The sequence below is a fragment of the Marmota monax genome, unplaced genomic scaffold (genome assembly GCF_021218885.2).
Source record: "Marmota monax isolate L192 unplaced genomic scaffold, Marmota_monax_Labrador192_F-V1.1 WCK01_AAM20220418_F8-fsc00010, whole genome shotgun sequence".
NCBI lineage: Eukaryota > Metazoa > Chordata > Mammalia > Rodentia > Sciuridae > Marmota > Marmota monax.
The window spans coordinates 27,840,790-27,853,390 of NW_026692321.1; the positions used below are offsets into that span (position 1 = coordinate 27,840,790).

At 37.5% G+C, this 12,601-nt stretch overlaps 1 protein-coding gene across 3 annotated transcripts in view; it reads right to left on the reverse strand.

Moving 5' to 3' along the window:
- Eif2ak2 (eukaryotic translation initiation factor 2 alpha kinase 2) overlaps window positions 1-12,601 on the reverse strand; it is a 36,603-nt gene that overhangs the window by 18,673 nt on the left and 5,329 nt on the right. For 2 of the 3 annotated variants that reach the window (XM_046441649.2, XM_046441648.2), the window contains exons 4-10: window positions 10,625-10,773; window positions 7,737-7,860; window positions 7,262-7,347; window positions 6,529-6,625; window positions 4,914-4,948; window positions 3,657-3,719; window positions 1,741-1,863 (exon numbers count right to left, since the gene is read on the reverse strand). In XM_046441649.2, coding sequence (XP_046297605.1) covers window positions 1,741-1,863; window positions 3,657-3,719; window positions 4,914-4,948; window positions 6,529-6,625; window positions 7,262-7,347; window positions 7,737-7,860; window positions 10,625-10,773 — 677 coding nt within the window. The remainder of the gene's footprint in view (window positions 1-1,740; window positions 1,864-3,656; window positions 3,720-4,913; window positions 4,949-6,528; window positions 6,626-7,261; window positions 7,348-7,736; window positions 7,861-10,624; window positions 10,774-12,601) is intronic. The other variant, XM_058578461.1, reaches the window with a different exon arrangement.

The following is a 12,601-nucleotide window of genomic DNA, read 5'->3' on the forward strand; positions in this document are numbered from 1 at the left end:
GCTGAGGATCCAACCCAGTGCCTCACATATGCTAGGCAAGCGCTAACCATTTCTTTATTGCTGCATATTTTTGTTTGTTCTAATTTTCCACTGTTAATGGACTGTGACTGATATCTCCTTGCATATAGCCACAATTTGGATAATACTATCAGAAGAAGTTGCAAAAAAGGAAATTGTTGGGTCAAAGCACATAAACATTTTCATGGCTCTAGATTAATATTTCCAAGTATGTTTTGAACATGTTGAAAATTCATAAAGCACTGGAAATACCTAAGTTTTTCAATCCTTATCAACATTATCACAATTTTTAAAAATAGCTATCTAACAGAAGGAAAATACTACTTCATTCCTATGTAGTAATACAGGAAGGGAAAAACCTTGTTTTGATGCTGAATAGGTCTGAGAGAGAAGTAGGTTTGTTTGGGGTGAAAAGCATCCAGGATTCCATGTCTGTTTCTCCTATGCTCATGTCATTTTCCTTAGCCCAGAACTTTTTTCCACCTCCTTTCCCTGTCCTTGAGAGATCAGTGTGGCCAAATTACTCAAAGTCACAATAGCCAGAGAACAACTACCAAGACTGGTGAACCGGAGAACATGGGATTTAAGACCTCTTTTGGATTGTGAGCATACCTCAGTTGATGGATGCTTGCCTACCATGTGCAAAGCCCTGAGTTCAATCCCCAGCACCACAAAAAATAAAATAACAACAACAACAAAATCTCTTTCCCATGTGTTTTCCTTGAACTATTTAGTGAGGGAGGGGGCAGATTACACATATAAACAAACACAGGAAGAAATGGTTCATTCCAGAAGATGAGTTCTAAATCTCTACCTCGTTACACAGTAGATAGTGTCCAATGATTATCCCAATTCCTTCCCTTCCCATACACATACCTGGAATTAAGAGGTAGTCTATTTATGCTCTCTGGAAGCTGAGCTGGTGGTTAGTGACTTATTTAACCAATATATTGTGGTGGAAATGATACTCTGGAACTTTTAAGACTACTTCAAAAGAAGGCTTACCACCTCCTCCTGATCACTTGGACAACTCCTTCTGCAACAATTCTTCTTGAAACCCAGCCTCTCAGTTGTGAGAAACCCAGGTCACTCAAGGAAGCTATGTGAAGGTGCTATGACTGACAGTCCCAGCTGAATATCCAGCCCACAGTTAGCCTCACCTGCTGTCCATCTCAGACGTCCAGCCTGATCAAGCTTTTAAATAACTCCCAACTGAGAATATTGGAGAATCCGACAGACATTGCCCCACTGAGAACTATCAACACACAGTACCATGACAGGAAACAGTAATTTTTTTTTATTGTTTTGCATTTTGGAGCAGTATGCTATGCAATAATAGATAACCAGAATAAGTATCAACAAGCTTTAACCTCAGATAAATTAGTTCACATCTTTGGACTTTAGATTCCTCATCTATAAAGTAAGGAAATGAGACTAGAAAACCTCAAAGATCACCTTAAACCAAATGATTCTATAGCATCAGTTTTCAAGACTGCCTGAAAAGAGTGATCAGTGGATAACCCCCCTTTTAACTAAAATAACCACAGTAAAATGAGATGATTTCAGATTAAGCCAAGCTCTAGGTAGAATAAAATGTTTAAGGAGGACCAGAAAGAAGTAAATGATATGCTAACAAAAAAAGAGAAACATGAAAAAAAAAAAAAAAACCAGTGCAGGTTCAACAAGCACCTCATTTAAAAAAATAAAACATTTACTACTTACTTGTTATTATACTTGACACGTTTAACAACATAAATATTTCCATCTATTCTGTGTTTTGCTTTGAAAACTTGGCCATATCCACCTTTGCCAATTCGTTCTATATCTTTAAAATCCTTGGCAAACCTTAGAGATAAATCCGATTGTTATTCTGAGATTTGGTATTTGCTCCCTTCCCCCACCTCCCTTCACAGTGAAAAGGGCTGAATTGTCAACATGATTCTCCCCTTCTGGTTATTAAAAGTCTAGTTTGCAGACTCTTCATTCACAAAGGGTGGTCCCTTCTGCTCCTCCTCCTTCCATAGAGAATCCAACCCCTCGCCCCTAGGGGTCACGGTCAACTTCTAGCTGTACATAAGCCAAAGAATCCTTCCACAAGTATAAAACTTTAAGGAAGCATTCTGTTGTTGCTCCACAGCTTCTACACTGTTAGAGAAATGAGCAGATACTCTGAACCTGCCTTGATTTATAATAACCTATTTTTCTCCTCTCCCTCAAACCCCACGTACCATCACTGAGCCCTGCCAATTCTTTCTAATCATATTGCTGGAATCTACCCTACCCACTTTTCCACCTCCAGTGTCTTCATCCCAGGCCACGCGTCCATCCAGTTTACCTACTGGACATGCACTTCCTCTTCTGCCCCAGTCCAGTCCATGATCACACAGCAACCAGAATGCTGAAAACTCAATGTGATCATGTTTCCCTCCTGCTAAACCTCCTCTAGTCTATCTTTGCATTTGGCAAAAAACAGAAAGCCCTTAAAGGGCCCAGGGGGTGTCATAGGATCTTCCTCTCACTTCCTTCTCGGGTGTTACCCCATGGCACTCGGCCCTCCTCGCTATGCTCCCAGCACACAGCCTGTCTGCTTTTCAAATGCACATCACCTTTTCCACCTTCACCTTCTCACTCACTCTTCCTTCTACACCATCTCTTTGTGCTAACACATCCTCAGGTCTCCCCACAAATGTGACCTCAGGGAAATCTTGTCTCACCCTTAATACTAAATTCAAGGGTCCTGTTTCCACTTCTCACCATGCTATTTCTTTTGGAGCTTCGACCACATTTAGTAATTACTGATGTTTTTATGTAAATACATATTTAATGTTGGTCATCCCCTCCAAACTGCATGAGAGGAGAAAATGGTTATATTTGGTCCTATAATAAACCCAATGCCCAGTATAGTGCCAGATATATATATCAGGGGCTTAATAAATATGTATAGGTTCTTCGTTGCTGTTTTAAACTTGTATTCAATGCCCTACTTTTGCAAACAGACCTCTTTCATTTCAGATGCTTTTTTTTTTTTTTTAACCAGAGACACTTAACTGAGCCACATTCCCAGCCTGTTTTTTATATTTTATTTAGAGACAGGGTCTCGTTGAGTTGCTTAGGGCCTTGTGAAGTTGCTGAGCCTGGCTTTGAACTTGTGATTCTCCTGCCTCAGTCTCCCAAGCTGCTAGGATTGCAGACATGGGCCACCATGCCTGGCATTAGATGCTTAATTTAAACCCAAACATATCATCTACAATAGAGGAACAACTTTTTTCAAGTGAAATCTGATATGAAACTAGAGAACAGATAACAGAGCCAAATGGATCTATTCTGATTCCTACAGGCATACTTGTTGTTTAATCACACACAGGCTTACAGGATTTTTGCTTTCGATATCAATAACATCCATGGATATCAGAAAAACTCATGAGCATCACAGAGATCTATATTTACCACATTTCATTTAGATTTATCTAAACCTTACTTCTCCAGGAGACAATGATCCTTTGTGGGTCTGACTGGGCTACAACTATAAAACTGTTTGGGTGGGAGTATAACTTAATCTTATGACCGGCCCTTAAGAAACTTTTGTTGAATGAACAAATATATCTTTAAACAAATTCTATTGAAAAGTTCCCTCTTACCTGTGGTCCACAGTATACTGGTTTTCCTCTACGTTATAAGAGTCAAATTTAGCTGCCAAACTTCTAAAAATTAAGACAAGAATATAAAATTCAAATAAGATTCAAATATAACTTGTTTATAGCAGGTTTTATGTCTTGCACTAGGGTTTGCATAATTTGCATCAACTATTAGAAAAGCAGGGTAGCAAGTGTTAACCTTTTGCTTTATAAAACGATAGACTATGATTCTCTGCCCTCCAATAATTGTTCATCCCTTTCCTGACTCTCTTTTTCACTTTTATTGTTGGCATGCCACTTGCCTCTCCTTTTCTTTCTCCAGACTCAAAACTTCAGGAAGTATATCTCCTGGCACCTTCTCTGGCCATCTTTCCTCACTGGTGATAAGCCTTCTGTGATTGGAAATTCAGTCACCCGAAACTAGGCATATCCCAATTGCTTTCTTCCCCCTGGGCCCTCCAGTCTTCAGCTTCCTTAGCATTAGAAGTGGCATGATTCTTGTCTGCAGCCTGTCCAAAATGGAGCAATGTTCATACGCTTTCTCCTTTCCTTCTTCTGCACCCTCCCACCTGGCTACTACATGCTATCTCCTCAAGTCAGGCCGACCCTTCCTTTACAAATTCTCCTGCCTCAATAACCATGGCCACAGGCCCAATGCAGTCTCATTTCTCTCCCTCCATTCACATGAGGAATCATCTTTTTTTCAACATGTCTATCTACTGTTGAGAATATTGGTGGGTCATTATGGCTCCATCTGTCCTCTCTCGTTTCTGACTATATTTACCTCTTTGCTATTCTCTTCAGTTAAAGAAAACAATTCACTATAACTTACATAATATTCGGTCTTTTTTACAACTCAAGCTATTACATTATCTTTACCCTACCTGTCTGTAAACTAATGCACTTCCCTTGAAAACACCTCTCTAAGCCCAATTCTTCACAGCCTCATCCAAAATAATGCCATTAACTAATTAATCTAGCAATCACCATAGGGCTTTGCGTCTACAGTACAGCATGTGTATATGTATTTATGCTATATATTATATATGTATATATACATACACACACATATATATATTCAAAGATTTCCCTACATATTAAAAATTATTTATAGATTTCAAGCTTTTACATCTTCTGAAACTCCACTCAAATAAACATGTATAATACTCTATGAATACTGAAGACAATAAATAAGACTGACAAACTAAATCTGAAATAAAACCTTAGTCCAAAATATGTTTGATGTGTAATAATACTCACATTTTTTTCTTCTTTTTATTACTACTGAGACCATTCTACAAAAAAAAAAAAGAAAAGAAAGAAAGAGGGAAATACTTTCAGATGTTTCAGTTAGGATAACTTAAGATGATTAAGTCTTAAATCACCTTGGTTGGCTTCCCCCTACGTTTTCCCCCCATGCTAGGGATTGAACCCAGATGTGCTCTACCACTGAGCTACATCCCCGGGTCCTTTATTTTTTAATTTTTAAGACAGAGTCTCACTAAGTTAACAAAGTTGACCTTGTACTTAGTGATTCTCCTTCTTCAGCCTAAGTAGCTAGGATTACAGGTGTGCACCACCACACCTGGCTTTCATCTTGCTTCTTTAAGTGTCTCCTTGACCACATTTCTAAGTCTATAAGATAAACAGCTTCACACATGTTCACACTCTTGTTAAGCCTTGGACCAAACTTAGTATTGCAAGACTTGAATTTTGTCACTCATTCAGGGATATAAATAGCATCCAATCATTCTTTAGATTTGCATTTTCCTGAAACCTAGTAAAATATAGCATCTTTTCACATTTGTTGCCCATTTGGGTGTCTCACCTCAAAAATATCTACTCAGACACTCTGTACATATTTCTCCTGAGTTGTTTGGTTTTTGTTATTGATTTGTATTTCCTCATAAAAATGATGCTTTTGTAAAAAATTATCTGATTTTTTTTAAGTTTAGTTCTGAGTTTTTTAAACAGAAGTAGAACTATATCAATGAGCCTTCATATATTGTCCAATTAATGGGAGGAAAAAAAATAAGATCACAGGAATGTTTAAAAACACAAGTTGAGTAGGAAGAATGGGAGTGAAATGTGAAAGAATTTTCCATGTGAGGAGTGAAGGTTAATAAAAAAAATAAAATATTTTGAAAAACAATATAAAATAATATATTTTTAAAAAATTTTAGTTGTAGATGGACACAATTTATCTTTATGTGGTGCTAAGAATTGAACCCAGTGCCTCACCCATGCTAGGTGAGTGCTCTACCACTGAGCCACAACTCAGCCCCAGTAATAAAATAATATTAAAATAATAATAAAAAAAGAATCAAAAGGCTGCTAAATAGTATTATTTAGCATGAGAACTTGAGACAAAAACATAAAAATTTTGTGGCTTAGTGAAGGTCATTTTTTAAAATATTTATTTTTTAGTTGTAGTTGAACACAATACCTTTATTTTTATTTATTTTTATGTGGTGCTGAGGATCGAACCCAGGGCCTCACATGTGCTAGGCAAGCGCTCTACCGCTGAGCCACAACCCCAGGCGTGAAGGTCATTTTTTTTTCTCTTTCCATATTTTTTTATTGGTGCATTATGCTTGTACATAATGATGGGATTTTTTGTTACACAATCGTATATGCACACAATATAACTACATAATTTTGTCAGATTCACTCCCCAGCATTTTCTCCCACCATTCCCTCCACCCGCACCCCATCTCTTTCTTCTACTGATCTCCCTTTGATTTTCATGAGATCCGCCTCCCCACCTTTCTTTTCCTTTCTCTTTCTATCTCCATGTATGAAAGAAAACATATGAATCCTTCACTTTCAAATGAGGAAACATACAAGAAAAAAATATTAGAGACTAATACTATACCATAGAAGAAGATCCAGAACTGTCTAAATTCTCACTGCTCTGAATGTTTGTCCAGTCATCTGATGAGGAGTCCTTTTCAGAGAGTGGCTCAGACAAACTAAAAGAAAAGAGTAACTATTAGTCTGTGAATTCTTTTTTTTTTTTGGTACCAGAATTGAACTCAGGGGCACTCAACCACTGAGCCACATCCCCAGCCCTATTTTGTATTTTATTTAGAGACAGGGTCACCCTGGGTTGCTTAGCGCCTTGCCATTGCTGAGGCTGGCTTTGAAATCATAATCCCCATGGGCTGGGATTACAGGTGTGGGCCACCCCTGGGGGCTGAATTCTTCTTTTTAAACCAGTCACCTCTTTCCGTAAATTTTCCTTAAATATTAAAAAATTTTCATAAGGGCTGGGGTTATGTCTCAGTGGTAGAGCACTCACCTAACATGCATGAGGAACTGGGTTCAATCCCCAGCACCACATAAAAATAAACAAATAAAATAAAGGTATTGTGTTCATCAACAACTAAAATAAATATTTTTAAAATATTTTTCATAAAAAATTGCTCTTTCAAGCAGCAATTTCTTTTTCTTTTTCTTTTTCTTTTTTTTTTTTTTTTGCAGTGCTGGGGATGGAACCCAAGTCCTTGAACGTGCTGTGGAAAGCACTTTACCAACTGAGCTACAGCCCCAGCTCTTACACAGCAATTTGAATATGCAAATATCACCGTTTATTTGCCCAAACTTACGATGAGCTCATTGTGCTTCCTGTGCTTCCGCAGTTATTGACATTACCAGGACTGACAAAAGCGGCAGAGGGTACTAGGTCAGTTTTCTGAAACAAGAAGCAGCGTTTAATTTAAATACAACTAAGTTCCTTCTCCCCACTAACTCAGCCTCAGCCTACAACTATTACCCCAGTAACTCAGCCTCAGGGTACAAATATTACTTGCATTCCCCCCGGGTTCACCAAATCCACAGACATAAACTATTATAAGAGAAATATAATTTTGATGCATGTTTGATCTGGATTTAAAAAACAACCCTGAATTGCTCTCAGAACTTTTATCCCTTAGGGCCGCGTGTGGCCCCTGTGGTGGGACACAGAACCGAGGATTCAATTACTATGCAACTGGCTATGTTGGCATTCTGTAAATACAATCCAACCTCAACCTCAGAAGAAATTTTAAAACATAAAAAATTAAATCTAATGGCAGTACATACCATTGGGGTTTCTTCTGATAGTTTCTGAAGTGCACATTTAGCAGCCAATTGTTTTGCTTCCTGCTTAGTGGAACCTATACCGATACCATATACTTTCTTCCCAATTTTGCATTGATACTTAAATCTAGGAGAAATGATAGAGTATTCATCCAAATATCCAAAAAATAGTAAATTGAACTTACGATTTGAAAAAAAAATCACATAGTAAGATAATACTAATTTATTTGCTAGATTTATATTTCCTATCTTATATAATTAAACCTTCAGTAAGATGGCTGGTCACTTTGTCTGAATAACCAGTACTGGCTGACATCTCCGCTCACATTTTCCAAGCAACTTCTAATTCTTTGTTGCTTCATTGAAAGATCTTACACAAAGGTACCAAGTGATGATTTCTAAAAGTTCCTCAAAGGCCCAAAGATTTAGGAAAGAAAAAGCAGTAAACAAAAGGGGATTTCTACAAGGAGAAGCTCTGAGGTCCCCGTGCTACAGCCTGTGGGAGGATGAATAGAACACAGATCTTGTGCTAACATCAGCATTTTGTGCTACCTGCTGATATGCACAAAAATGAAAATCCCCCATGGTGTAGATCTTTTTAATACCAAAATCCACACTCCCCTCATATGAGATGCAAAGACATTTGTGGTGCCAGGCATGGTGGCGCATGCCTGTAATCACAGCATCTTGGGCTCAGGAGGTTGCAGGAGGAACACAGTTTTGAAGCCCACTTAGTGAGGTTGTAAGCAACCTAGTGAGATCCTGTCTTGAAATAAAAAATAAATAAAAAGGGCTGGTGATGTGGTTAAGTGCCTTTGGATTCAATCCCTGACCAAAAAAAAAATTGTGAACAATGATACATATTTTTAAATTTTCTTGTTCTTTTTAGATATATATGACAGTAGATTGTATTTTTGTTATAGTTTTTAGTCATCCATGGACATTTTTATTTATTTATTTATTTATTTATTTATATGTAGTGCTGCAAATCAAACCAAGTGCCTCATACATGCTAGGCAAGCACTCTACCACTGAGCTACAACCCCAGCCCAGTAGAGTGTATTTTGACATATTTTACATACATTGAGTATAACTTATTCTAATTAGGATCCCATTCCTGTGGTTGTACATGATGTAGAGTTTCACCAGTCATGTATTCATATATGAACACAGGAAAGTTATGTCTGACTCATTCTACTGTCTTTCCTATTTTCATCCCCAATTCATTCCCTTCATTCCCCTTGTATAATCCAATGAACTTCTATTCCACCCCTCACTCCACTATTGTGTGTTAGCAACCATGTATCAGAGAGAACATTTGGCCTTTGGTTTTTTGGGACTGGCTTATTTCACTTAGCATGATAGTTTTCAGTTCCATCCATTTACCAGCAAATGCCATAATTTCATTCTTCTTTATGGCTGAGTAACATTCCATTGTGTATGTAGACAATATTTTCTTTATCCATTCATCTGTTGAACAGCACCCAGGTTGCTTCAATAGCTTAGCTAGAGTGAATTGAGCTGCTGTAAACATTGATGTGGCTGTATCACTGTAGTATGCTGATTTTAAGTCCTTTGGGTATATATATACCAAGGAGTGGGATAACTGGGTCAAATGGTGGTTCCATTCCAAGTTTTAAGAACTATTTTTAAAGGCAAAGCAATGAACACAGCACTACATATCATGGAGTTACTTTATATATTACTATAAAATTACTCCAGTATTTGCATTTTTTTAACTTTTTATTTCAACTGAAGGATGTAGAAGGAAACACACCCAACCAGGATGAGTCATCCCACTACACCCTGAATTAAAGAGCTGGGCTGAGTGATGGGATCATTTCTATAGTTCCCATCTCATCCAGTACCCCCAGATAGACTTCTCTCTTTTGGTACCTGGTGTAGGAGTGCTTAATTGGAAGAAAGTGAAAAGGCAAGCTACACAAAAATAGTCACAATTATTGAGATTGACCCACCTAATTCACTTTTGCCTATTTCATTCCAATAATACTACTGAGTTTTTCTCTTCCTGTTTCTGGTCTGAAATTCTTCAGAGTAAAAAGCAAACAGTGGAGTCACTTCATAGGACAGTATCCTGAGTGACAGTTTGGACTATTTGCCACTTGGGTTCTCTTCTTTTTCGTTTAACTAGTTGGTTGCAGTTGCGATACAATCGCCCTATATACATTTACTTTCTACTCTTTCAGTTCCAATCCATCCTTTATCCCCACTTACACAGGTCCTAGCTCACTGGTGATGTTCTTAGTAACTCTCAGTCTCTAATCCATTTGTTCATTCAGCATATCCCTCAAATCTGTTCCCTTCAAGTCTAAGGCTAAAACCATTCCTTCTGATACATGGTATTTGACCATTTAATCAAATTTTAGGGACAAACACCTAGACAAATAGCTCCCTAATCTGACAATGTTGAAAAGTCATTCTAGACATGTGACAGAGCAATTTTCACATAGCTACTGTCACCATGATTTCAGGGATGGGAAGAACCCCACATCGCTCAAGCAGGAGCACCCTGTACTCTTGAGTTGTATAACAGACTAACCTTCAGATACATCTCAGAAATACAGAAGTCCTCTCTTAGCCATGGAAGATATGTTCCAAAAACTCCAGTAGATGCCTAAAACCACAAACAATACTACACCCTGTGTGTGTGTGTGTGTGTGTTTGTGTTACCAACCTGGGTAACAAGGTGAGAAAGGGTCTCAAAAAAAAAAAAAAAAGATATCCAGTTGCTTATTGAACCTTCCATGCAGAAGTACAAACATTTCTGAAAAGTATATAAGAACAAATATTTCTGAAAATTATACAAGAAAATAAGCCCACTATATGCTGAGACACAATGAAATAAAAGGAAAAACCAAACTACAGCTTACTTTTTGGGATCCTGCTCCCTCAATTCACATTCTTCATAATTTACATTTAGTTTTTCCTTCTGGGAAATCCTATTGACAAGTCCTATATAATTCCCAGTGGATGATCCTTCTGAAGTATCTGTTGTCGCCAAGGATAAAGGACTAACTGCCTGAATAAAAAAAAAAAAAAAAACTTGTCTCATATAAATTATAACAAAGATTTTACCCTTTATTTTACCCTTCAATTACTAAGTGCACAATCTGAAAGACATCTTAGATGGTATTAATGATATCCCCTTGTTAAAGATAGAGGTAACTCTATAGCTCTACCCCCTAAAAAAGGCTTTTTAAATTAAGGAATGAATAGACAAAAATTATGTATATGCATGGTATACAACATGATGTTTTGAAATGTATACTTATCTTGTTTTTGTGGTTGGAACACTTAAAATCTACTCTCTCAGTAGGTAGGTAATATATGAATTCACCCATTTTCCTTTTATAACGCCATTAAGAAAAAACAAAATCTTGTCAATTTTCTTGTTTAATCAGGCAATGTACTCTAACACTCTCTAGCTCACTTATCTTTTCTAAATCTCAAAAAACAGGGTAACATATTAAAGATATATCCTGGATCACACCTTAATGGAAATGATTAAGATGATAGCATCATTCCCACTATTGTTATCTGAACCTTATTCTTTTTTTTTTTAATCAATCTGACAAGGTCAGGTCAAAGTTTTTCTACTTTAATAATCTTATCAAAGGTAGGGTAGTCTATTTTATTTTCTAAACTTCTTGACTCAGTTTTCAGCTTATTAATAATAATTTCAGCTTATTAATAATAATTTTTGCTTAGTTATTTTCAATTTTGATTAAAAGGATGACATCTTCAAGTAAGAATTTTTTCAAGAAAGCTAAATTTTCCCAATATTTTAAGTATATGAAAATGATCCTCTGTTGTCTCACATGTGAATGAATTCATGTCTCATTTTACAACCATTGCTCCACTGTCTCCTGGTGGACATCACCAAAATTCTTTTCATTTTCACACTTTGTTATTTTTCTTCTTCTGTGTATTTTTAACTTCTGCCTCATTGCTTGTAGAATTCTTCCTTCCTCCCTAGAATTCAGTACATTTGTCAGGATCACTGTTGTTCTTAGTGGCTTGGTATTTTCCTATGTTTTAGTCAGTTTTTTCGCTGCTGTAACTAAAAGACAGGGCCAGAACAATTGTAGAGAAGGAAAAGTTTATTTAGGGGCTCAGAGTTTCAAAGGTCTCAGTCCATAGACAGCAGGTTCCATTCCTCAGGGCTCAAGGAGAGGCTGAACATCATGGTTGAAGAGTGTGGCAGAGGGAAGCCACAGGGTGATCAGGAAGCAGAGAGAGATGTCTCCACTTGCCAGATATAAATATGTACCCCAAGCCACACCCTCAATTCCCACCTCCTCCAGCCACACCCCACCATTTCAGTTACCACTCAGTTAATTCCTATCAGGGGATTAATTCACTGATTGGGTTAAGACTCTCCCACCCCAAATTTATCTTCTGAACCTTCTTGCATTGTCTCACACGTGAACTTCTGGGGGACACCTTATATCCAAACCATAACATCCTGTATCCAGTGAGTTATTTTAATCGGTAGTCACGTCCTTCTTTCCTGAGAAATGAAAGATTTCATGCTGAAATCTCTTCAGATGGTTTTGTTTGTTTGTTGGGTGTTGGGGATTGAACCCAGAGCCTTGCATATGCTCAGCATGCTCTCTACCCCTGAGCTACCCTTCTGGCCCCAACAGTTTTTTTTTTTTTTTCTGTTCTATTTACTCTGTTTGCATTTTCAGGGACATCAATTATATTTATGCTGGTTCTCCATTATCTGCCCTCCATGTACATCATTCTCCTTACAAGCACTTCATCTCTTCTTTCCTTTCTATATCCCCCAATTAGTTGGAGGGGACTCTTCCCACAACCTGTCAGTTCATTTCTGCCTGACCACG